Source organism: Drosophila yakuba, chromosome 2R, assembly GCF_016746365.2.
Source record: "Drosophila yakuba strain Tai18E2 chromosome 2R, Prin_Dyak_Tai18E2_2.1, whole genome shotgun sequence".
Lineage (NCBI taxonomy): Eukaryota > Metazoa > Arthropoda > Insecta > Diptera > Drosophilidae > Drosophila > Drosophila yakuba.
Genome location: NC_052528.2, coordinates 19,357,756 through 19,383,417, shown reverse-complemented (window position 1 = coordinate 19,383,417; position 25,662 = coordinate 19,357,756). Strand labels below are relative to the sequence as shown.

The window sequence follows — 25,662 nt, the reverse complement described above, 5'->3', positions numbered from 1 at the left end:
TCACTCCAACACCTCAATCTCACGCTTTTTCCTTGGACAGTGGCACACATCCTTTAATGTGGTCGAAGAATTTTCAAGAATAGAAACCTTTACACTTGTCAATAATAGCATAATAAATGTTCACCCTCCTTCAACTTCCCTGTTGTGCGTACCTATTTTACTATTTGATTTTAAGACCGCATTTTCATACCCCCCACTAAAGGTCAACGCTTTGGCAATAAATTTCCGACGTAGGCGTGCCTTTGAAAAAATGGGAGGATCCAATGCAAATGGCATTTGTGCGTGTGTCGCTTGAAATTTCAGTCAATTAAATGAAAATAAATGAATTATTGATAGTTTTCATGGCTCTCGTGTTAGTTCACCTCGAACTAAACCTTGGCCAAATGTAATTAGGGGATGAGTCGGCACAGCCAGTGGAAGAATGTCATTTGAATAATTTAAACTGTTAGACGCGCTCGCCGTTCGATTGCCAGACACAGGACACAGGACATCGCAACATCAGGACATCGGGAGCACAGGACACTGGGCGGTGGACGGTGGATGGTGGGCGGCTTGGGCTCTGGAGTTCTGCTCCTGACCGGAGCCACAATGACGTTAATGACAGTGACGAGCGGTTGTTTGCCTCAGTTCTCGACCAAACATTCGGCGCAAGCAAGCAAACAAACAAACAAACAAATGCACGCACGTACTCCGTGCGACACACACTCACACTCACTCATAAAAAACAATCAAAATGCAAAACGGAACCAGGCAGACGACACTCCATGGGGAAAGGCTCCGTGTGCGTTTGTGTGAGTGTATACACTGGAAGGAACACTTTGCTGAAGAGCACAAAGTTGTGTGGAAAAAGTATTTCAAATATATGTTGGCTTGCACTTGATTAGAATTGAGAAGGACCGCAAGACTTTGACTTTCATTTCAACAAAGAACTTCTAGTCGCACTTCTAGTTCCAACTGCGTAGACCACTTCTCTCAGTGCACGTGCGTGAGGCTTGCACCAGGAGGATCAACGACAAACACAAATGGCTCCTGATTGCAGGCAGGAAGCAACAGCTAAGGGGATGTGGGAATGGGTCGTTCTACGTCTGTCTGGCTATGCGACTAGAATTCAACATTTTGCCGCCATTAAAATCAAATTGCACTTTCGTGCAGCACAGGCCGCCAGGATACTAAGCCAGAATCAAGAGGACAGGATACAGAATGGAGTGGGGCAGTGGTGTGGCGAACCCACGGAGGTCACGAGCCGCGTCAACGTTTTTGGCAATTTCGGCGAAATATTGCTCTCGTTCCCGTGCAGCCATGCTTTTTTTTATGATTAATAAAAGCAAATGTAAATAGTCGCAAATAAAAAGCGGCTAAACGAAATGAAAGCAAGCGTTGCACAGGCGACCTTCAGCAGGGTGGTGCAGGTGGCCACATTGGGTGGGGTGGCTGGTTGGTTGGTTGGTTGGTTGGCAGGTTGGCTGGGAATTCGCCCTCTCCCCTCCCTGGGCCCACAAACTTTCGCTTAATTTCTATTAGCATTGCTGTCGCTTCGTTTTCATTGCTGCGGCACGCTCCGCAGGTTGCTGAGGTTACCCAAGGGTTGGACGGGGTTGCAAAAGTTGCTGCAGGGGTGAATTAGTAGGCGAGGGGTGGCACGGCGGCAAGGTGACCTGGGAATGCTGAGGGAATGCAACTGTCCGCTGGCTTGATTGTTTGTATTTCTCGTGGCACTCGATGTCAGTCAAAATCGCTTCGTTTTCCCCCACTTGCGAAACAGTCCAGCTTGCACAGATCGAACCACATTGGTGCATATATAAATATATTTTCGATTTGGGAATTAGAAAGCTTAGTCTAAGGGAAACAATTTATTTTTACTCGTAAATGTTTTCTTTATTTTCATGAAATTGAATTGATCATGAGCTTAGCGTTTAACTTACGTTTAAAGCACATTCCATGTCTTGTACAAGAAGTCTGCAAAGTTGGGCTATAAAACGCTATTGCCACACAATTTTCGGCTGCAGAGCTGCAGAGAATTCAACTTAGGCAACTCTGACTGTAAACCCATTCCAGTTGTAACCCCAAAAAAGTATGCACCAGCCCACCCCCTGAACCACTGTACCACTGAACAGTGAGCCCACCCACTTTGTACTGCTGTTTGTTTTACAACGTTTTTAACTTGTTTGCAAGGATTAGGTAAGCAACTCAAACAAGAGCGAGTGCCCAGGACGTCCAACCAGCCAGGATGCAATGCGAACTCATAAAAATAGACAAAGACATGGCCTGCCAATTTTCAGTGGTGGTAAGTGGGGGTGGTGGTGGTGGTGCGGGATTTCCCCGACCAGTTGCCATAGACTGATTTCCATTCAGCAACCGTTGCCAACATTAAATGCATCGAATTACATTTTCTATTAACCAACTTTAAGGGGGGGGGGGGGCTGTTTGGCATCGTGTGGCTACTTTGTGTGTGGAAAAGGGGGCTAACTGAGGGTGGGGGGGTTGTTCTGTGGTGCCAGCCCTGAGCGAATGTTGCTCGTTTGTTTGCTGCTTGTTTTACAATTCGCTTTTTTAACGCTTTCGCGCTGTGATTCCTTCGTCCTGCCAGCGGGTCCCTGACATTGTTGTGCGGCGCCTTGAACCTTTTGCAGTCCATGCTCCTTGAGCCCCCATTCTCCAGCATTCTCCACCAGCCGGCAAGCCCAGTTCCATACAGTTCCGCACAGTTCCACCCCCTGCTAACCCGTCTTGATTGCAGAAGTTTTTGTACTGCGCTTTGGCTAAGAAGCCGCTGGCTGCACGCCGTTTAGACCAGCTTCTACTCCACCTCCAGCTTTCTGGCTTTAAGTTATGAAAACTTTTGTCGTTGTTTTTCCTGCCCGCCTTTTCTTTGGCCGCTGTGTTTCTCCACCTCACTGTTATGGTTTTTTCCACGTATTTGGTTCCTCTTTAAGCGCACATTAATCAAAGTTTTTCGCCGGGCTTAGTCGAAGTTTGAGGGCATTTATAAGGCAATTGTGAAGCTCGTTTTGTTGGCCACGACAGGTGTTTGTGTGTGTGGGTGCCGGCTTCTTGGCCCGTTTCTTTGACGGCTGCATTGGACATTGAAGCCATATGGCATTGTGGCTTAACATTCAGGAGCACGATAAGAAAAGCGGAAGGTATAATGAATATTAGCTAGGTTTTCATCAAATACATTAAAAGGGTTGTAAGAAAGTTCAAGATCCCTTCTTTGTTTACATTTTAGGATATACTTTTATACTTTTTATATTCTTTTATTGCTTTATTGGGGGTGTGCTGAATACTGTGGAAGTTTGGAAGAATGAAATCTCCTTTAAAACTAAATGATATTTTGAAATCCATTTACTTGACCAATCATTCTTCCATTTAAGCTAATTCTGTGCCACAGTGCAGCTGGACAGACCTGTCAAACAAAGGTCTCCGAAAATTCCTGAAAACTTTCTCGTTCCCCAGAACTGACCAGAGTTCTGGTTTCCAGCTCCCTTCCCCTGGTAACTCCCATCTATGCTGCTCTGCCGGTGGAACCAAGTCGAAGAGCTGGGACAGCAAAAGTAAGCTGCAAGACATTCGACAGAGCCGACTGTCTGAAGGTTACCGCACACTCACACAATGCCTAATTGTCTTTGGGCTCGACTCTGTCTGGCCGTCGGCCCCATCCCCATCTCCATCCCCACCGCTCCGCCGCCCCCTATTTTCCCGCTTTTCCCGCACCGAGCACCAATGCGCCCCGCCCCCTCGGGGGCCTGTCTGAGTGACTTATGTCTGGCTTTAGAGAACTTTTTGCAGCATACAATGTTGCATTGCAAATTGAAACACGCGACGCTACGCGATGCGGAGCATTGGGAAAAAAAGAAGAGAATTTCCCAGACACACACACACACACATAGAACTACAGGCATATGCATAAATAATAATGCACGAGCATACTTTAAGTGCAGGCGTCTGCTAGGCTCAAAGCCCCGATTCTCTGTTATATTCCGGTTGAAGTTACCATGCCCATACCCATACCCCTTCCCATAACCATTTCCCCTGCCATCCGAAAACCCTTCACTCGTCTAGCCGTCTGCTCTCGCTTTGGGCTGTCCGGTTGTTTTTCCAGGAGTTGGGCGGAGTGGGTGGCTTGTATGCACTTCAGTTGCTCGCTCGAAAGTGTCTGCTGCATTTACCCTTGAAAATGTAGCCGCTGCAGACTCCGCTGCACGTTGCACGTTGCACGTTGCACATTGCCCGTTGCAAATGAGTTCAATACACTTGGCATAAACACAAACATTACTGGGAAATCCACTCATCGCGCGGTACATTTTCCACTGCGCCGGCGTCGCATTTCCCAACTAATAATGCTCACGAAATTCTCGCTCTTTCAGGTTTTTCCCGAACTCATAGCCGAACCATCGCTGCCAAGACGAGCGAAGCCCAAAGCGAGTATGTTTATTTAACACACTTCCTCGTTGCGAAAGCCTTCAGTTCGTGTCTGCTGCTCGCGAAGTGCGCGCCACAGTGAAGAGGGAAAGCGGAAACGGAAACGAAAACGTGAACGAGTGCGTCGCAAGCGATAACGGAAACGGAAGCGAAAGCGTAGGAACATGTGTGTGTGACGGGACGATCTCAGCTAAAGCCAAATTTAGAATAGATCGCAGCCAATGCCGCTCAATGCCCAGCTAAAGATTGCTCAATCAGTGAAGAAAGTGACATACGCGAAAGTCAGTGACTCAAACTGCAACGCTAAGATACAAAAATACTCTATTGCCGATTTAAGCCAGGCCAAAAGGCAGGCAGGCAGCATGTGTGCCACGGGGAAAGGTAACCACAGGCTCTGTAGCCTCAGTGCCCTGCTCCTCGTCCTGGTCGCCCAAACTGTGCACGTGGAATACGCCCGGGCGGATTATGAGAACACCTGGAATCTATACTACGAACCGCCCTGCTGCACGGGCTCATCTGCTGCCCATCATCTGCGCCACCACAAAGGTAAGTCCCTCCAGTTACTCAGTGCCATTGTCCCAACCCACTTCGCCCCGCCGTTTGCAGTCAAGGTAAGTCTAAGTGGTGGCCAAGGCTAAGGAGTCCCGTCTAATTTGCTGCCGGATTAGGACGGGCTTATATGGCAACTAAATTCAGTTTGACTGCGTGCTGCACTGTCAGATAAAGCAGACACTTTGGATTTCTTTTTAGTTCTTTAAATCATATACTATATATAATATGTATTATTTATATTATATTTATATTATTATCCCGAAAAACACCACCAACTTGTGTGGTTAAAAAATTATTAAGAAAGACATTTTTAAAGCACAACTACTAGCATATGGTGCTGGTTGTAAGTAATTATATTCAAACAGTTTCCTAAACACAAGCAAAATACGTAGGCTCCGTTCTATTTGCAGTTCTCCGAATTTGTTATATTATGATACCACAGCAAAAGAGAATACAAAATACAACATCAAACATAAAATTTCTTAAAGAAAATCCTGTGAGAGCGTTGAAATGGAATATTTTTTTTAGTGCCCTCGCCCAAAGATATTTCAAATACAAATAGAATGGCTTAAACGTTTTCCTCACTTTGTTCGGCCTCGAATTCCCGCCCAGCTAAGCCCCGTCAAACAAAACTATTCACAACAATGGGCTGAGGGCCGAAATCGAAGTTTTGGGAAATAAGTCAACAGCTTACATAGCCGCGAATGCCAAGAAGCCGAAATAGATGTGGCTGTGAGTGTCTCTGTGTGTGTGTGTGTCTGTGAGTGTGTGTGTGGGCCGTGGGGGTTTCCCTTTTTATGGCCGAAAGGAATAATTTTCACTTTAAGCGGATTTGCCACCCACGTCCCATGCTCCTTTTCTTTATTTGCCATTTCGGTCCACTTCCGTCGGCGACGTCTGTTATCCTTTTTCACCCGGCTCTCTGGCCATTTGGCATCCAGAACTCGTTCGCATTGCTATTGTTTTGCCATTGTTTTATTTCATCGGCAAGACATTTCTCTTCCGCATTGTATGCAGTCGATAGGGGCGTTCAGGGGATCGGCGATGTGGTGGGGGAGCGGGAGTTTTCCAGAACTTATAGACTCATTCGCGCGCAGCAGCCTGTGCTTCCTTGTACTTTACTTTTCCGCCAGTACTCGAGCAAAATTAAAAACTTTTGCCCGGCTGCACGGTCTTCGTTTCGTTGTTTGTTCAACGGCAGGACCTCTCAACCATCCCCACCGCCCCCACCACTCCACCGCCTGACTTGCCCCCATCTTGACCGTCACTTCCGCCACTTAAGATGTGTTTTATTTTACCCAAGCTCTCCATTCTCTGCATTTTATTTATTTTTTTTCACCCCAACTATTAGTGTTTAATTAGTTTTCAAGTGGACTTTTTATGGAGTGAAAGCCGAGCTAAGCCCAACACAGATTCCCGTTTTACTGAGCTGTCGCTGAATAATTAAAACTCATTTCGCATATCGGATGAATGTGAGTAAGTAATCCGCTTTAACCAACAAACTGCAGCAAATACTATTCGCAGCAGCAATGCAAAACTTTTTAATGCTCATCAGAAATTATGACTAGCCGGGGCTATTATGTGTGAAAATTCGCCTTTGTCTCGCATTTTTATTTACATAAACAATTTGGGCTTACGCAAAGATTCTCATCCTAACAATTACTGCAATCTGGGAAGGGATTTTCCAACCGCAGAAATGTAAACAGAAACGAGTTTTAAGCGCTCAAACTTTTCCGGCGACCCACAAAAAAATAAAAAAGGGAACGAAGGATATTTTCAACTTCATAAAGGTTTTCCGAGACGCCAAAGTAAGCAACAAAAACCAGACCAAATAACAAATAAAAAAAAAAAAACGAAAAGGGAAAACAAGAAGGAAAGTACGAGGCGAAAAGCGTTGGGATAGCATATCAGATGTTTGCGTTGTTAATTAAAGAAAAACAAGCAAAAGTTTAATGGCGAATATTAGCGCTCCCCCGCTGAAATGACCCCCAGAAAAAAAAAACCCCAGACGCAACCTCAATATCCACCTGGTTTTTGGACCAAAGTTGCGGACATTGCGTAAATAGAAACAGCACAAAAGGGGTGCAAAGGCACACACAAACACACACACACAGAGGAACTTTGCTCCTTATTTCCCTCACGCACGCAAAGCCGAAAAAAGAAAACAGCACAAAAAACAGGAAAAGCGGGAAAACAGGAAAATGGCCGGGGGAGCCGTAAAGCAGGGAAATGAAAACTGTTCACAAATGTTCATTCCTCTCGTAAACTTAAAGAATTTCGAGCATTTAGCGCTGGCAGCCAACAAAAGTTTGTTGTTTCACCCAGCACTTCCCTTTCTTTTTTTTTTCGGCCCGAAAACGAGGAAACTTTTACGTTCGACCAGCAGGTGGATGTAGTACTCAGTACTCGGAGCTGTGGGCAGCCATCGTCGGCTAAATTAGCCAACCCAGCTCAGCAATTAAGCAGCAATTTTCAGCTGTAAACGCCAAAGGAGGGCCAAAAGTTTTTGCCAGGCGCATTTCATAAGTCCATCAGCAAATTCACACAATTGAAGTCAAAGTCAAAGATACAATTGGCCAAAACCGATCGAAAAGCACACACGCAAGCACAATCAATGAATGTGCCACCAACAGGGCGTATACGCAATTCGGGGGATGATGGAGGTTGGTTGCCGAATTTAAGAAAATCAATACAGGTCTGCGCTCCCTTTCATGTGTGTTTCCGCCGTAAATAGCAGATTCACCTGTGTGCGTTTGGGTTTTTGGGCCAAATCCAAAGCCGACTAAGCCATAATTTACAATCGCATTGACCCGATTTCCGGCCTACGGATTCATTAGCCATTTGGAGAACTGTAACTGCAACTGCTGCGCCATAATTCAGTTCGCTTGCTCGGCCGCAAGTACAAATGCTTGTTTGACACACAGAGTGTGTAATTTATCTTAATGCAAAGAGCAGAGGCGTGGCGCCTGTGACCTTACCAAGTATCAGATGCGGCAGCCCCAGATACAAAGATACCATGGTGCGGATATAAATACGCCAGCACCCACACGAGTTGCGGTTTCTTGTTCCCTACAAACAAAAGCCAGACGATGAAAGTGTGTGAGTCTGAGTGTGTTTGTGTATTTCTGTTTGTGTGTGTATCGACACCTCGAAGGATAGGGCTCCTCGACCGCAAACAAGAGGAGCCAGGGATGCGCCTACTCGAGGTCTTTTCCGGCCAGCTCTCCTCACGTTTCAAAGCCACTCGCATTTCGACTCAAGTTAATGACGACAAATTAATTAAACCAGAAATGTCTGCGCCACTAAATTTGATTATAAAAGTTTACGTTTTCCATTCCAATTTCCCTCCGACTCTTCCCTCCGGCTGAGTGTGTGTGTGGTTTTTGCCATAAATTCGTTAGCGTAATGATGCTATACTTGTACGCATTAACACACATAAAAAAAAAATGAAACAAACAAACAAGTAAATACGCATTAAAACTTTGGTCTTTCAACTTTTCTTTGGGACGTTTGAAACGACAATGGCAACTTGTTTATAGTTTTGGTTTAACAACTTACGGCAAGCCTATTAAAATGAATTTCGTTTTATGTTAATGCCGAGTTTATTCAATTTATTTAAAACACATGTCGCTTGATTTAATTAACTTTACATGACCGTTGCGGCTTTTGTTGCATGCACCATGTGCTCCCGTGGCTGTTGCTGCCGCAGCTGCAGATGCAACTTATGCTGCTGTTGCTGCTGCTGCGGGTGACACATGATGGGCGAAAGCCCGATGGCCATAACACCAGAGCTGACAATATTTCGCCGCTATTGTTGTCAGCCGTGTGTTTTTAATTAAACACTTTAAACCGCAAGGACGAGGCTTAAACAGCTTTTAATTATTAAGAATTAACAGAAGAGCCTATCATAAAATGATATTACAAAGCCGAAACAAGAACTATTCCGGCCTGCCAATGTAATTATTATGCTTAGTGGAAGCATAGAACGAAATTACCATTTTGAAAATTGAATGTGCATAAGTTAGGCCTAATTTGTGGCTATTCTCATGATGCATCTTGACCTCGCATGACCTCAACAAGCATCGCCAGAGGGCCTTCACTCATTAGTTGTGGCCATTACAAGCACACTGGAAACTTCAGACCACGCCAGGATGTCATAAACATAAATAATCATTAAAACTAGACATAAATTGCAAACTTTGATCTTCAGGAATGGCATTAACGTTTCGCTAAGCACTGTACACACTGGAACTCACATGGACACCTCACCGTGCACTTACTTACACTCGAATTCAATTATCTGCTCGCATTTAGATACACCAACCACAAGGATAACAGCAAGGGCAAAGGCTGAGAAATAATATGAACAGCCGAAATATGTTCATTCATTAGGAGAGAGCAAAGGGGATGAGGGTGTGTGTCCGTCAGAAATAATTCGTAGTGAAATATATTAAAGTTATGGCCTGACCCCCGAACACATGTGGCGATGTGGTGGTGGTTGGTCGAGTTCCCCCCTTTCTGTTTTCCGGGGGAATTTTTATATGGAGTAGCGTGAAATTGGGGGAAGACCCGCCGCCGCACGAGTTCGTTTGTGCTGGATTTTTAGAGTGGACACCGAACTATTTTGACCGAAAGCATAAGGCTGGGAAAAGTTTGGGGGGGGAGTTGGGCTGTGCTTTTGGCATTTTCCCGGGGGTTGCTGCTGGCCAGCATATTGCAAAAGTTAAATTGGTTTATTGTCCATTTTTATGACACAGAAATAACTTTGTGCTATGCCAAATAATTGCATTAAGTGCAGCCTTTCTCCCTTTCGGACTCGACTTGCATGGTAATTGTCTGATTTAAACGCATGTATCGGAGCTTTTTTGCATCATATATTCCGGATGGATTGCGTGGGAGGAGGGGTGAAGAATTAACACATCATTTAATCGACGCACAATGGAAAGCGATAACAAAGCAATCAGACGGATGAAGTTTCATGCCAAGGGTATGGGTGGAAAACCCATTTCTAATTAATGCTCAGATAGCGCAGCATGTCCGTGTGTTTGTGTTTGAAAATTGTGTTCACAATGAAACGCCTACGAAGTGGCAGAGAAGACAGAAAAGGGAGCAAAGACAGGAAAAAAGAATGGAATCGATTGACCTGTTTCCTTTACAGATACTCCCAACTGAAGGTCCTGAAACGGAGTCGGATCCCTACTCAATAACGGTATTTAAGCGGTATTCTCCGCTCTGTCCGTGTGTATGTGCAGTCATTTATAATAAATAATAAACCTGAAACAAAAGACTCACACACACACTCGCACGCACAAAGCAGCAGACAAAGGGAAGTTATGGCCAAACAACTTCTTCATATGGATATTCAATATTTATTACGCATACGCCGTGTGGCACTGTGGTGTCCTGCAGTCACGCTATTTGAAATCAATGCGAGAAAATATACACTTCATCTGTATATACAGGACTTGAAGCGGGGCGAAAACGAGATAGGGTACGCAAAAGAGGAAGACAAAGTATTTATGATAAACAAATACATTTCACATTTTCTGGGGCAGGCTTCCAATGAAATGGGACATATATAATTTCTTATATGCACTGCACAGAACTTGACATTACTTTATGGAAAGCTGATTGAAGTATTTCTTACAATAAAATTATTTTAATTTTTAGAGAGAGCTGTTATAAATTTTAATATTTAATATCTTATAATAATTTTACACACCTGCAAAATGTTTTTTTTTAAACTCTTTTCCTCGTTCTTCATCCCACCCACAAAAGTTTAAATATTTTCCGATTTCTACTTCATTTTTGAAGACTTTCGTAGCCATATTCAAATCATTCAATAAGCACCCATCGACTACTGGCATTGAAAGCGTCTTAATGTGGCGTCGCGCACCGTTCGCTCATAAGGACCGACACATATAATCATATAAAGTCATTTCCATGAAAAATGAACTTTCCCTTTGCGGTGAGCAGCGGTGTGTTTGCTGGGGGAAAAGGGACAATGGCGACGCGCCTTGTTTGGCCCGGCAAATGTGGCTTAATAGCAAAATATAAATCTCAACTCGGTTCGTGGATATTTTGCATTCGCATTGCGAGTATTTCAATTGTTACGCAAAAATTATGCGTGGAGCATAAAACCGCACACGGAGCGCAGATGGCAAAAAGGACATGGGTGGGGGCACATTAAATTGCAATAGCGCACAAAAGTATGCAATAAAATTTGGCTAATGCGTACAACAAGCAGACTGTCTGTGGCTGTAAGTGTGCGTATGCGCACGTCTGTAGTGGTGTGTTTGCGGGTGTGTGCAAATATTAGTCATGGCACAGCGCACACACCCACACACGCCCACACCCACAAGCCATCCTGCATACATTGCCATTTCGAATTGCACATAAAACCGCCAATTTAAAAATGAAAACTGCCGGCCAGGCTGTCATGAGATGAGGCGGCGGGTTGGGGGTTTTTCAACGCGGGGTAAAACTTCAGTCTGCCGCATAATTCACTATATGTGTGTGTGTGTTGTTTTTGTTACTTCCCGCCGTTGTAACCGCTCAATTGCTGGCTGCTACCTTTTGGCGCAAAGCCCGAGCAAAAGTGAAATTTAGCGGCTACAATTACCGTGCAATTTTTGGGCCAAATTTCCTTTAGGGGGTGCGCGGTTTCTGTGGCACAGCGGAGTGGGCGGAGGACCCTGTGTGCCGTGCAATTTGCCACACTTTCGAATTAGTCGAGATACAAGGGGCAGCAGGGGTGGTGCGCTGTGTGCACCGAAGGTGGGTAGAATTTAAAATGCCCCACCATAAATAAGTGCTGAGGTGTTGGCCGATATTCCTCCCAGGGGGTGGATTCCACCGGTCTGTTGTCTCCTTCTGCCCGTCTGCCCGTATGCCAGTCTGCCTTTCTGCCAGCTGTCTACGGTCAACTGCAACCTTGCCATTACACGGAAAGCACCCATTCACCCAAACCACCTCCCACCTCGTCTAACTCTCTAATTTATGCACCCTTCTGAAGGCAACGGCGCAACCTGCTGCGTTGCATGTGCTCCCCTCGGAGTTGCCTTTATGCGATTTTTTAGTGCTACACGAGTTTTATAGAAGAAGCTTTTATTTTTTTGGTTTACCCAATTGAGGTGAAACGGAAATGAGCTGCCGGAAACGGCAAACCTACACACACACACACACATACACAGGCAGAGATACTGACACAAGCGCACAAATACACATACACAGTTGCGGATTAGGGCAGCAAGGTGCTGTCCTGTAATTTGAAACAATTTAGGCCACGCGTCGTCAAAGAAATGCGTCCGAATTCATCCTCCTTATTCCGAGAAGAAGATGGAGGTCCAAAGGAAGCTGTGTGTGATTGCTTTAAGGGAATTCTTAAAGTTCTGCTCAACAGGGAGAAAAAGTTGCGAGCGAAATGAGAAGTACACTAAATGTGTTGCTTAAAGTTTATTACAGCAATTGGTATAAAAACAAAAATCGTAACATCTCAATTTAATATCCTTATATGCATAGAGCAATATAATATATATTTAAATTCTCTTTTATTATTTAATCGCTTGGCAATATGCGTCATTCAGCCATAAAATCGAAGTGCCAACCCTTTTATATGATATTTTTTCGCTCTGTAAGAATATGTGTCGCACGCACTTTGGCGGCGTCAGGTCGAGGTGCAAAGTTATGCGCATACGAAACGCAAAAAGGCTCAAAGGATACTCCACTGCGTCCTTAACACTCCACGACATGTGCGTGCTGCATGGCGTTAGCATACTTTTTTCCGTGTTTTTCGTTTCCCAGGTGGAAGCAGTAGCCGTCTTGGTCCACAGTGAAGTTATAGTGGGGAAAGTTAAAGTTGCCTTTTGTCACGAAATAGATACTCTTTTGTCGGCCGCCCAAACGCCCAGGCAAAGGCGTGTCCGGAAAAAGAAATGCCTCAAAGGGAAAGAAGCAAACGTGTTGAAAATTAAGAAAATAGCAGGCAACCAGCCGAAAAACCCCCAAATTCAAGCTGCCAATCAACGTCGAGGCCAGTTGCTGTTGCTTCCATTTTGCTGTTGAGAAAATGGAGAAAATTGTGCTGACGCAGGAGGAGAGTATCCGAATCAGGGGACACTGTTGACACAAAAGGTGTAGCCTGGAAATAAGCATATTATTATGTCCTTTGTGTTATGAAAGCGAGAAAAAGCCGGGCGCAAACAGAGACACTGTGCGAATGGCCCAAAATCTAATGAGTAAATGAAGAGAAAGGCGTGCTGGGCAGGGCAAACAAGTCAAATGATTTATGTGCTCAAGCGGCAAAGGACACGAAGGACCCGCCAGCCGAAGAAAGGACATAAAAACTTAAATAATATCTGCGATGCAGAGGTGGTGGAGCCAGCTTGGTGGAGCCAGCTCACCTTGCGTGCCGAATGGCTTCTTGTTTGTCTTTTATGATGATTATTTTTCAACATTTTTACGATTTATATGATGGCAGTAGCTGGAATGGCACAGCAGTAGCAGCATAGCCCGTAGAAGTAGTAGTCGTAGTAGTTCGGTGTGGCGAATGCAATTATGGTGCACGCACGGACACCGAACACAATAAAACGATCGTAAAGGAGAATCGGACTTCTATATATCAACTGTGTCAGAGCGTGTCTGTCTAATTAGACGAAAGCTGCTGAGCTACTCTTACTCCTCCTCCTGCCTGCGATTTCATGTCTCTGTTATGTGGGTAATTAAACTTACAACTCGGTGCCATTGTACGTATATTCTGCCCATCTAAGGCTCCAGTTCCAGCTCCATCTCCAACTACATCTCCAGCTCCATCAGCACTTTGTATTTGTGTTGCCAGCAGGAGAGCTTCAGGAGCTCACTCCTTTCGGAAATGTTCCTCGCAGCCAGCTATCATTATGCCGCACACACACTTAGGGACGCTCGAAGTTTCGGCAAGGCGCTGTGGATTTATGGCAGTTACCCACTGTAACAGTGCGGCCCCGGTAACTGCCACCTCCCCTGCCACCTCCCCTGCCACCTCCCCTGCCACCTCCCCTGCCACCTCCCCTGCCACCTCCCCTGCCACCTCCCCTGCCACCTCCCCTGCCACCTCACCTGCCACCTCACCTGCCTGCTCACCTGCTACCCCGAACATAATTCTTGCCGCATAATTGCAGCATTAACAGGGTTAATGGTGCCGCCACTGTCTTGGCATGTTTTTACGAAAATGTTGCCTATTATGATGAGCAAATGTGTTATAAACAATAACATGAAGTGGGCCACAGGACATTCTGCAAAAGGGTGGAGCAGGGTGCTCTGTCTTTTGCCGGGCGAAGTTTCAACCGCATCTGCAGTCGTTCAACTAATTAGCAAAACTTTCACGTGTGCTTAGTTAGTAAATAGTTTATAAATTTATGTGCAAAAGACTCTAAAGCCGCAAAAATACATACATATAATAAGGAAAAAGTTTCTATTTATGTGGTCTCACTAGTGCCAATAGCAGAGGTATTAGTTAGAGCAAACGATATTTAGTGATGATATAAATTCTACAAAAATGTACAAATTCGTTAACTATAACGAAATTACTCACCTGTCCTACATTTCCGACCCCCATTGCACATCGCTATTGGCACACCACCCTATGGAAAATTCAGCTCGTGTGTTTTTGTTTAGTTTTTCCTTTTCGCCACATAATTAACATGCAGACAGGCACACACCCATTCTACAAACTTCAGATCCTCGTCCTCCTGCCACACGAACATCAGGGGTTAAGGCAACAATGTTGCAGTTATTAAACCAAGATGGGAAGCACTTCAACCCGGGGCAGAGTGCACTACCACCCAAAACGGAGCCACCACCACGTCTCAATACGGGCTACACATAATGGCCAATAAAATGCATGCAATTTCCTACGTTTCGAGAAACTTTTGACGCTGCATTAACATTTAAATGAGTTTATCAGTGCGTGTGCGATCGCAAATGGGCACAGGGAAGTGGGGTGCGGAAAGTGGAAAGTGGAAAGTAGTACAAATATTTATGTTGAGTCCCGCAAGGGCACTAAAAAGCCATCTGGCCCAAAGGACACGGACACGAACTCAGACACACGAAAGCGGAGAGACAGCCCCAATGATTCAGACTGATTTATGTGTTTTTGAACTTTTTCCTCTGCGTAATTTAATTAATGGCCATCATGGCAAGGGGTAGTCGTCTTGTATCCTGAACTCCGGGGGTGTGAGCACTCACTTCAGTCACTTCCAGTTCCCAGTCACTTTCAGTCACTTCATATCGCTGAAGTAGTGTACCTGGCCTAAGATTAATTAGCACTTGCAACGCACCGAAGGCGTCAAGGGAAAGCCCCCGAGCCCCAAATCCGCCGACTTGTTTAGCAGCTGAAAACAAATTGCGGCCAATTGCGCACTGGGCGTAGTAGTTGAGTAGGTGAGTGATGGGCGGGGCTGCTGGGCGGCTTGGGCTGAGCTTTGGGGAAATCAAGGTAAAGTGCCGCCGCTCTGGTTCTTTACGCTTTCCATTTCTTTTTTTTGTTTTTTTTTTTTTTTGTACCACTCATTCAGCTCACACGGCGTCCTTTGGCTTGGCATGCAAACGTGGCTTTCCTTTCCAATGTCACGTGGCCGCAGGGAATTGGTGGGCAGCAGGGAAAGTGCTCTCTGGGCCACATTCATGGCCAGAGATATTCAGCTGGAAGCTTGCTCAACACGCTGACACACAGCCCCGGGGATAAGCTGGGGGAGAATTTAGTGCCACCCCCGCCCTAAAAAATTCAAATCACCTAAAAAATATGCAAGAGATTTATCCCCCATTCCATGTACATAGTAAAAGCTTATCCACTGCACTCGCAGCTTAATGTAAATATATTTGGGCACTGCACAAAATATTTGTATCGAAACCTTTTCAATTTTGGTTCAGCTAGTCAAGTTCTGCGGTAGATTGAAACTGCATTTGTGGCTCAGGTCTTTAAGATACCAACTTATATTCTATAAGCATACATTTGTAACATACATTTTCCACTTGTTATGCTTAAAATAACAGAGGTCATTAGTTTTTTCAGTGTACTTAGACGTGTGTGACTTGCAGCTATGTGAATGCCAGGCACCCACACTTTGTGTGGCTCTCACGTTTAGTTTTCATAAATTTTCGCCATAAATATTTATGCGGGCGCTTTGAAATATGGAAAATTGGTAATTGGAAAATTTTTATCATAGTGCTGGAAAGTTCTCAGCACACACTCAAACCACAAGCCCCGCGGGGGTGTAGCACTGGTATTTGGTGTAATTTCAGGTGGTGACCCCGACGTGGTTAGATATCGAATTCCAATTATGCGCTGTAATTAAAAACGCTTCAAAGCACAGATCGCCTGATGAATTCCACGGAAATTTTAGTCCGCCCACTCTTCAGCTTTTCTCGCCATTTTCCGCTCGTCCTCTCGTTTTTCCCCATAAGCTTTTACCACAAATACATGTGTCGTTACATTGAAATGGAAATGTAAAACTCGGAAATGCATTCCAAGTGGAAAGGAAGCTGTGCGGGCAAAAGGAAGGACAGTGAAAATTCGGGCAGAAGTAAGTCGAGACGCGTATTTTTCAGCATATTAAACAAGCCAAGAGGTTCAAATGCTCCTGCTGGTCGTGGTCTTGGTCGTGGTCGTGGTAATGTTTCTGCTCCTTTTTGGCTCAGATCCTTTTGGGAGTTCGCTGGCTGTCTGCCGGGCTGTCAGACCACGTCGACTTCATCGTCTGCTTGACGTCTCATTTTTTCCCAGTTTTCTCAGTTTTCCGGCTCCTTTCGTTCGAGTACATATCCTTTTGGTCCTGCTGCACGTTTTTTCGGCCCTACCCCCCTCCCCGCCCGCCGCACTTCCAGCATTTCCCTGCCGCATTTGCCAGTGTTGCTGACGCATGACGTAGGTGTCTAGACTTGCTAATGTTTCCTCTCGCTGCTGCAGTTGCAACATGCAGCTTCCGATGGAGTCGTAAAACTCATCCGCTGAATTATGTTGCCTCAATTTTTGACCAGTTTCGGCATCCCGGCGCATATCCCCGGGATTTGGCTTTAAAAATGGTAGCTCGTTGAGTGCTTTAAGTTGGTATATCCTTGGCTTTTCCCTTGCTTCGCTTGCTTCTCTCGAAGCCACTGACACACTTCCCTTGTAAACCAACTTGTAATATATTCCCACGCCATTTCGTGTCGAGGATGTGCAAGTGAACACACACACACACACATTCATATTACGTATACGTAGTGTGTGCTCAACCACATTTGCAGTGAGCAGAGAATTGCACGTTTGTGTTTCTAGATTACAGCATTGTCTGGCTATCCAGGACATCGGAGAGTCCTGGTGAGCCTGCAGGGGACTCAAGTGCCGGTGCCAGCCATGTCTATGGCTTTATTTTTACTATACCACACCATACTATACACTTCTGTGTCGCGCTTTCCTTTCTCTCTGTCTTTTCCCCTCTCTCTCTCTCTTTCTCCTTTCTCCGCGCTGTGCCCAATTTCTTTCTCGCTTTTTTACGTCTCTGCCATCATAAACTGGCATAAAGAAGGGCCTGAAGAGACACACGGAATGAAACCAAAAGCGCAGCCCAGTAAAATGAAGTCTAAGCTAAATCCCACATAAGGTACGAACGTGCTCAACACAAATGCCAGGTGCTTACACAAACCTATACACACACACAAAATCACACACACAGTGGCATGGCAGGCTGTTTGCCGTTTACCTTATTGGGTTTTTACAGCACACACCGAACGAAAAACTATAATACTTGTAGCATGTAGTGCATTACCATTAATGCGGCTGGGAACTTACGTGGTAATTGCATTGTTTATTTTGCTTGCCACAAAAACCTCGTAAGCGAATTAAGCAGGGTCGAAAACAAAAAAATATGTTTGATAGTTTATAGCTCAAGCACATAAGCTGCAATGTGCGAATTCCAATAAATGAAAATCCGTTTATTGCATTTCTAGACAGTTTGGTTGTTAATTAAATTAAGAAAATATATATTCATTTTTTTCGCACAGTGCGACTGCTATTTGTTCGTGGCTCTGGGCGAGTTCTGTGAGCAAACTTGCCCTAAAGCCTGAGCCAAATTTAAGCCTGGCCAACAGCGGCGGCAGTTCACTTTGCATACATATGTCTCGTCTGCATCGGCGACTCCAGGATCTCCATCTCCTTCCATTTCGCCGCTTGGCTGGCGCATTCGAGTGGAAGCTGTTAAATATCGAACACATATTTATATGTAGCCAGGCCAGAATGCAGGTGCTGGTGGCCAGGACATTGGCAAATGGCTTCGAGATTTGTGCGACAGCTTCAGCTGCTGGATGCGAGATAAGCTTGATGCATGGCCACGACCCGAGCTTTACATTTCCGTATCCACAAAACTACTTAATGCACACGGACGAGATTCAACGTACTTCCTGATGATTATTTTGCCTTTGAAGCAGGTCCTGCAGGATGCTAGTTATTTCTGCTGGTGCTGCTTAGTAAGCTTACAATCCTCAAATGAATTTTGCATTTTCCATTTGCTAGACATTACTCAACATAAATTTGAAGAGTATTTCATTTGACTGAAGAGCAAAAACAACTGACAAGCAGTACAGATTTGCCTTCCGTACGGCTGCTGAAAAGCCAATCATTGTTAAATTAACGCCATAAAAAATTACGCACTGCCTGGCACTCGGCTTGAATCTTCGGTGGTGTGGAGTGGAGTGAAGTGTGGTGAAGTACAGTGAAGCCAAGTCAAGCAACCGCAACGCAACGCAACGCAACTGAGACAGAATCAAATAAAAATTAAGTGCTGAGTCAGTTCGTCTGGAAAGAAGAAAAGGCAACGGAGGGAAAACAGTGTGCGGCATGCAAAGTGGAGATAAGAAAAAATGCTCCACAATAACAACAGCAACAATGCGGTGGCGGGGGCGCGGGAAGGGGCGGTGGGCGTGGCAGGGCATTTACATGGCCGCAAAACACAACAATGGAAGTCGCAGCCAAACAAAACGTTCTCCAGTGTGTGTTTGTGGGGGATGGAGGGAATACAACCACAATTTTCATATGGGTAGTGTGAAACAGAAGTCGGACCGAAAACTGTGACCATATGCAAACGCAGGTGTTTTCTGCGTATGTCTGTATGTGGGTGTGTGTCTCTATGTGTGTGTGGTGTGGGAGAGATAGGAAAAGAGATCCTTGGCCTGGCTAAGACAAATGATGCAAAATACATTTGGACCCGCGCACCAGGAAAGTGGAGGCAAATTTTTCATTTACCTGCTGCCAGTCTCAGGCTTTCGTCCTTCGTCCTTCGCCCCAGCATCCCCACCACTCGCGTCCTTGCCACCCTACCATCCAACCACCCACCATTTTCGCCGTTGCCATTGGAAGTTAAGTATACGTAACGTAAACGCAAATTTAATGCTTGAAAAATTCGCTTAAATGGATTTAAGTGCCGCTTTCTCTTCCTTTTTTCCATGCTTTCTGCCTCAGTTTTTTTTTTGCCTTCCTTACTTTTATTTCTGGCCTGGCCTGCCTGTTTTATCTTGGCCAGCAGATAAATGAAAATCTTCAAAAAGATGAAGTAGCGGTCGGCGAAAAGCAACAGAGGCCGAGCTGAGTAGACTTTTGTGATTATTGGGGCTACTTATCGACTGAGCACAGTCAAGTGAGCTTTGGCCCCCAACTTGTGGCCTCGGCTTTGACTCATTTGGAGCTTAGACTTACTTGGCCAGATAGATAACACTGAGGCTTAGGCAAAACCAATTCAAATGGAGAAAAAACCTACAATTAAACGGAAAGAAAAGCACTGAAAATGTTTACTGAACTAAAATAGGTTTACACTTATCGGGAAAAGCCAAGTAAATGTTTTGAGGTCAATGAATAAATATTCATCTTGTGATTCGGCTGTAAATCGCACAATATCCAATAGTATTCATTGCCTTTTGCAATTTATTTGTCATTTTATAACCGAGTTAAACGTGCTTATAAACGTAAAACATAAAAACCTTAAGTTTCCCTTCAACTGACTTTGTTTAGCTGCCTTTTATCTGGTTTATCTGGCCTATAATTTATATGCTGACGCATCATATAATCTTTATCCCCGGGCAGGGGGAAAAAAATAAAGAAGGAAAACCCTTAACCTTTGCCGCTGGCATTTAAATTTAGAGCCCCATCGTGGGGCGTAAATCGATGCGGAAAACTGGCATGAGGGAAATTTACGATTTACGGCTACAGCTACAGCTACTGCCTGCCACGTTCAACAAGCCGCATACATTTTTATGGCCAATTAAATTCCATAAGCCAGGCTAAGCGTAACGAAACCGAACCGACCGTCGCCTCAAGATCTCTTTTTAGCCTTAAGTTTTTCGCGTTGGCAGTGCCATCGATTTAAGAGCAGAATGTGGTCAACATGGGGTTCTTTGCCGAGTGTTAAGTGTGAAGTAATGAATATTAAAATGAAATTTACAGAGGACAAGGACACACGCAGAAGCGGCAGAAGCCACGCAGCCATCGACAGAGAGCAAATATTTTGACAGCTGTCAGTCGAGGGAAATGATTTCGCATTTCTGTTGCTTCCACTTTTTCCATGGGGCTTCCTTGCACTGGTGTTGGTTAGGGGCAAGTTTCCCGAGGAAAAGCTCTCCGCTCGTAGGGAAAACAGAGGAAAAGCAGGAGGAATGGGTGGGGCACATGCCAATGCCAAACTGATAGACAGGCAGACAACGTGCGACTGCCGCCTGACTGCTCTTTTAACACCAATTGCTTTTTAATGCATGCACGTTCTCTCGCCTCACTCTTTCCCCGCTCCACCAAAAAAAAAGAGAAAAAATGTCTAAAAGGAGCGCAAAGGAGGCTAAGAAATTGATTGACATTTTTGGTGAGCAGACATTTCGTCCTATTTTATATGCAAATCAGCTGGATACACAAACACACACACACACACACAGGCGCACGAGCATGTCAACTGGCTCTCCGTTCCCGTTGACAGGACAATAATAACGTTAAAATGTCGGGCATTTATCGTGCCACTTTGTTGTATGTGTACGTCTTCGTGTATGTAGGTCCTTGTAGTCTTGCATCTGCAACTAATTACACACAAGGCTCCCTCTCTCAGCTGAAAAGCAGGTCAGTAGTGTTCGATAAAAAACGGAATCCCGGCCAAGTTTACTTAGTGGCTTTTTTCTTGGGCCTGGGCTTCGGTCTGGCTTTGGGTGCTGGCGGTTCCTTGGGATATTTCCAAGTAGTTGGCAGTGAATTACGGTACTCGAATTTATACAGGCGACTCTTGACAAACGCACAGACATCGTCGGGCTTTGGGTAAATAGATGAAAGACCTAGAAGAGCACAGGATGCAAACAAACATTGATAAAGACTGCACAGTAAGTGGGAACAACTTTTTGGTTCTTACCATTATCAAACAGATACTGACTCATTGCTACGCCCACATTGAAGGCCACGGTGTTGGCATCCTTGATGGGCGGAAACAGGGTGCCTTCATCCAGCAGTTCCTGCGGCGTACTCCTGGCCAGCTCGTGCGACACCACGGAAAATACGGCATTCGGCAGATATCGGGCCTTTGCCGTAATGGCGGCCAGTGCGATGCCCGGAAAAGTCAGACAGTTGTTAGCCTGGGCGGGGACATATCTTTTGCCATTGATGACCACTGGCGGAAAGGGCGATCCGGAACCGAAAAGCACGCGGCCCTATAAGAAACACAACACATAGGTCTTAAATAACTAACGGACATACCCTCCAGATACTAAATCTAACCTCAGTGTGTGTAAAGGCCTGTTCGGCGGTGCACTCCGAGTTGGAAGTTGGATTCGAGAGGGGAAAAACTGCAGGACGTTCATGATTCTTAGCCATCGTTTTCAGTACTTCTTCGTTGAAAATGCCAGCCACGCCAGTGGCTCCGACAAGTACGGATGGCTTCAGCTTCTCCAGCACGGCCATAAGATCCTTCATGGGCTCCATGCGCTTCATAAATATTTTCCCTAGCTCCGGTGGATTTGGCGACTCGTAAGTTAGCACACCATTGAGATCCATCAGGTAGATGTTTTTGGTTGCCTCCTCCACAGGAAGGCCGCGTACCTCCAGTTCCATGGCCAGCATATTGGCGATTCCCAGTGCCGCACTGCCAGCGCCCACGAAGAGGAAAGTGGTGTCCTCCAGTTTACGGCCCGTGATGCGTTCCACATTGATGAACGCGGCCAGACCAGTGGCACCCGTTCCCTGGATATCATCGTTGAAGCAGCAGTACTTGTGCTGGTACTTATCCAGGAACTTCAAGGCATTGGGCGTGGCAAAGTCCTCGAAGTGGATAAAGGTGCTGTGTCCGAAGCACTTGACCGCCGACTGCATAAACTCATCCACCAGTTCCTCGTACTCCGGTCCCGTTACCCGCGGAATTCGGGCCCCCACATAGAGGGGATCCTGCAGCAGGGCTTGGTTATCGGTACCCACGTCCAGGCAGACGGGCATTAGTGTGCTCGGCGGAATGCTGCCCAGTGCCGTGTAAAGGATCATTTTGCCCAAACTAATGCCCATGGCATTGGCGCCCATATCACCGAGGCCCAGGACCCTTCCGCCATCCGTCACACAGATGGCCTTCACCCCCTCGTCCACCCAGTTGTGCATTAGATCCCGAATGTGGCCCTTGTCGTGAATGCTGATGAACAGGCTGATGGCCTGCTGGAAGTTCAGCCCATAGGTGCTCACCACATCGCCCACCGTTGGTGTATAGACAATGGGCAGCGCTCTCTCGATATTTTCCTTGATGAACCGGTAGTACAGTCGCCGGTGTCGATTGTGGAGTGCACTTAAGTATGTAAATCGCCCGATATCGGAGGGTCTGGCCTCAAAATTGGCATGTGCTGCATTCATCTGATCATCCATGGTGCGCACGGAGCAGGGCATCAATCCCATGATGCCCAGACGTTGCCGCTCATTAACGGTGAACGCAAGACCCTATTGGAGACACATACAATTAGTTTTGGGAATTCGATGGCATAGAGATCCTTATCCACCTTGTTGTACTTTCCATTCATAACGACGTGCCAGCTGGGTCTCATGATTTGATCCATTTCGTCATCATAAACGCTGATCTGCCTGCAAAAACTCAGAAGAGGCCGCGATGTAAGGCGCAGCAATGGCTGCATTCGGCGAAATTCCATGGCTAAAATGAATTGTGTAACTGCGAAATTTTATGGATACCTTTTCATCTGGGAATTTTGAGATGATATTTAATGTTCGCCTGCACGCCTACTTTTTCTTTTGTTTCTTCTCATGACCCGCTGTACTTGGATTCGGCTTCATCTTTGGATACGCCCATGTCTCAGCCAGCGATCTTCCGTAGTTCAGCTTATAGCCATGCTTTTTGATATACGCCTCCACATCATCCGGCTCTAAAGTGCGTTTAGCATAACCTAATGGGTTTAGAACGTTTAATTTTAAAGGATTATAGGAATATAGCATATTGGTCACTCACCGTTTTCTATCAGATACTTGGCTGCTTCCACGCCAATTTTATAGGCCACCTTATTGGCCTCCTTCACCAGGGGATAGATCCGTCCACTCTGTATTTCCTCATTAGATGGGAACTTAGCGAGCTCATGGGCGCACAAAAGGAATATCTCGTCTGGCATTCGAGTGGCCAACACAGTCATGGTGCCCAAAACCATACCGGGGAAAGCAAAGCAGTTGTTGGCTTGGCCAGGAGTTAGCCTCTTGCCGTTGAACTCCACGGGCGGGAAAGGAGATCCTGCCGAATATATAGCCTTTCCCTGAAAGAATTTAAAATAAATAATGGGATTTTCTACATGTAATTGGAACACTTACATCTGAGAATTTGTACGCCTGTTCGGCAGTGCACTCAGATTTGCTGGTAGGATTGGAGAAAGCAAAGATGCCAGGACGCTCGTGATTCGCCGCCATGGTGCGTATTATTTTCTCAGAGAAAAGTCCGGGTGCTGAGGTGGCACCCATAATAATTGAGGGCTTCACTTGCTCGACCAACTCCTCTAGAGACTTGGTTTCCTTCATGTTCTTGGCGAACACGCAAAGAAGTTCCGGAATGCTTTTTCTTGATGTGGTCAATGCACCATCTTGATCGTAAAAATATATGTTTTTGGTGGCATCAGCCTCGGTGAGACCCCTAGACATGAGCTCTATTTTGAGCAGACTTGCGATTCCCATGGCAGCACTTCCTGCTCCGGCAAAGAGAATGACGTGTTCCTCGAGTGGTTTCTTAGTGATCCTCTGGATGCCCAGCAATCCAGCCAAACCAACAGCGGCCGTGCCCTGAATGTCGTCATTGAAATGGCAGTAGCATTGCTGATACCTATCCAGAAACATGAAGGCATTGGGTGTCGCAAAGTCCTCGAAGTGGATGAGCGTTTGACTGCCAAAAGTGGAGACCACTGCCTCCATGAACTCATCCACAAAGCCCACGTACTCATCGCCCTGCAAGCGCTCATCCCGCAGACCGATGTACAAGGGATCCTCGTGAAGCGATTTGTTATTTGTGCCCACATCCAGGCAAACTGGCAAGCACATACGCGGTGGAATTCCGGCCAGGGCCGTGTAGAGTTCCATTTTGCCCACAGCTATGCCCATGCCATTGGCACCCAGGTCGCCCAAGCCCAAGATACGTTGGCCGTCGGTCACACAGATGGCCCTCACCTCCCGCGCCAACGGCCAGTTGCCCAGGATCTGCTTCATGTGTCCTCGATCGTGCTTGGTGATATGGATGCCGGTCATGCCGCGGTACAGCATTCCGTACACGGTGCACGCCAAGCCCACCGTGGGCGTGTAGATGATGGGCAGCACCACGTTCACGTTCTTCGACACGAACTGGAAGTACATCCTCTCGTAACCCTGGCGCAGCGCCCTCAAATAGCGATATCTGGCCACATTCGATTCGAAGGAGTGAAAGTTGGTCTCGATGGCCAGCATCTGCTCATCGTAAGTTCGAACGCAGGCCGGCATGAGTCCATGGATGCACAAACGCTGGCGCTCCTCCAATGTGAAGGCCAAGGACTATCGAGATCTAATGTCAAGACTCTGGGGTGACTCATGGAGATGCAGCATAGGTTACCTTATTGAACTTGTCGGAGAGCACGACCTCTATGGGAACCCGAATAATGTCGTGGGATGAAGATGGACGAATCTTAATCAAATTGGGACAACACTCGCAATTTGATTGATGTGTGTTCGAAATCGAAGTTCGTCGTGTAATGCCAAAGTTCAGTATTCTGAAGAAACTCATCTTAAAGGAGACAAAAATTTAAATAAAATGGCTGCGGTGTCAGAAAATTAACTGATTTTTGATTCACAGCCGCTTTTGGTACTTTTAGCCATGGGAATAGAAAATGTTTAATCTATCTAAACAATGTGACCTTCTTAAAGCTTGAGATACTATTGATAAAACAGCCATTAAATGTAATGGAATAATTTGTGTTTAGGAAGCAAAACCAAACTCCTGGATATTGTGCCAAAAAAGCGAAACAGCCGAAATGAGGGCTAATTTGCATGAGGTCACAAGCAGTTCCGTATCTATCACTCATTATGCATTATTATGGAAATCACTTTTGTAACTGCTATTGTTGTTGGCCGGCCATTAGGGTTGTCAATGAGCAGAGCGAGTGGCCAAAGGACAAAGGAGCCGGCCAAGTCAGCACAAATGACTCTTAGCGCGGCCATCAAAGGATTTG

At 45.8% G+C, this 25,662-nt stretch overlaps 3 protein-coding genes across 5 annotated transcripts in view; 1 reads left to right on the top strand and 2 right to left on the bottom strand.

Annotated features, from left to right (window-relative positions):
* LOC6531406 (semaphorin-2A) overlaps nt 1-25,662 on the top strand; it is a 46,227-nt gene that overhangs the window by 8,116 nt on the left and 12,449 nt on the right. For all 3 annotated transcript variants that reach the window (XR_005560854.2, XR_005560853.2, XM_015195829.3), the window contains exon 2: nt 4,365-4,965. Coding sequence is in view for 1 of the 3 variants with exons in the window: in XM_015195829.3 (XP_015051315.1) it covers nt 4,641-4,965 (325 nt within the window). In the remaining 2 variants the exon portion in view is untranslated. The remainder of the gene's footprint in view (nt 1-4,364; nt 4,966-25,662) is intronic.
* LOC6531408 (NADP-dependent malic enzyme) lies at nt 20,823-23,250 on the bottom strand. The gene is made up of 4 exons (XM_002092175.4): nt 22,978-23,250; nt 21,722-22,918; nt 21,360-21,654; nt 20,823-21,285 (listed from the first exon to the last, which is right to left on the bottom strand). The coding sequence occupies exons 1-4, from the start codon at nt 23,122-23,124 to the stop codon at nt 21,116-21,118; spliced, it is 1,809 nt and encodes a 602-aa protein (XP_002092211.1). The 5' UTR covers nt 23,125-23,250; the 3' UTR covers nt 20,823-21,115.
* Nucleotides 23,115-25,292, bottom strand: LOC6531407 (NADP-dependent malic enzyme). The gene is made up of 4 exons (XM_002092174.4): nt 25,047-25,292; nt 23,789-24,988; nt 23,439-23,733; nt 23,115-23,376 (listed from the first exon to the last, which is right to left on the bottom strand). Exons 1-4 carry the CDS (start codon nt 25,215-25,217, stop codon nt 23,213-23,215), a joined length of 1,830 nt encoding a protein of 609 aa, XP_002092210.1. The 5' UTR covers nt 25,218-25,292; the 3' UTR covers nt 23,115-23,212.

Excerpts from the sequence above, each read along its gene's own strand:
- LOC6531407 (XM_002092174.4), bottom strand. The coding sequence starts at position 25,217 with ATGAGTTTCTTCAGAATACTGAACTTTGGCATTACACGACGAACTTCG. Across the intron at positions 24,989-25,046 it reads TCTCCGACAAGTTCAATAAG|TCCTTGGCCTTCACATTGGA; the intron begins GTAACCTATGCT and ends AGATCTCGATAG. Across the intron at positions 23,377-23,438 it reads CAAGTATCTGATAGAAAACG|GTTATGCTAAACGCACTTTA; the intron begins GTGAGTGACCAA and ends TAAACCCATTAG.
- LOC6531408 (XM_002092175.4), bottom strand. The coding sequence starts at position 23,124 with ATGGAATTTCGCCGAATGCAGCCATTGCTGCGCCTTACATCGCGGCCT. Across the intron at positions 22,919-22,977 it reads TGAATGGAAAGTACAACAAG|GGTCTTGCGTTCACCGTTAA; the intron begins GTGGATAAGGAT and ends TGTCTCCAATAG. Across the intron at positions 21,655-21,721 it reads AGGCCTTTACACACACTGAG|GGCCGCGTGCTTTTCGGTTC; the intron begins GTTAGATTTAGT and ends TGTTTCTTATAG.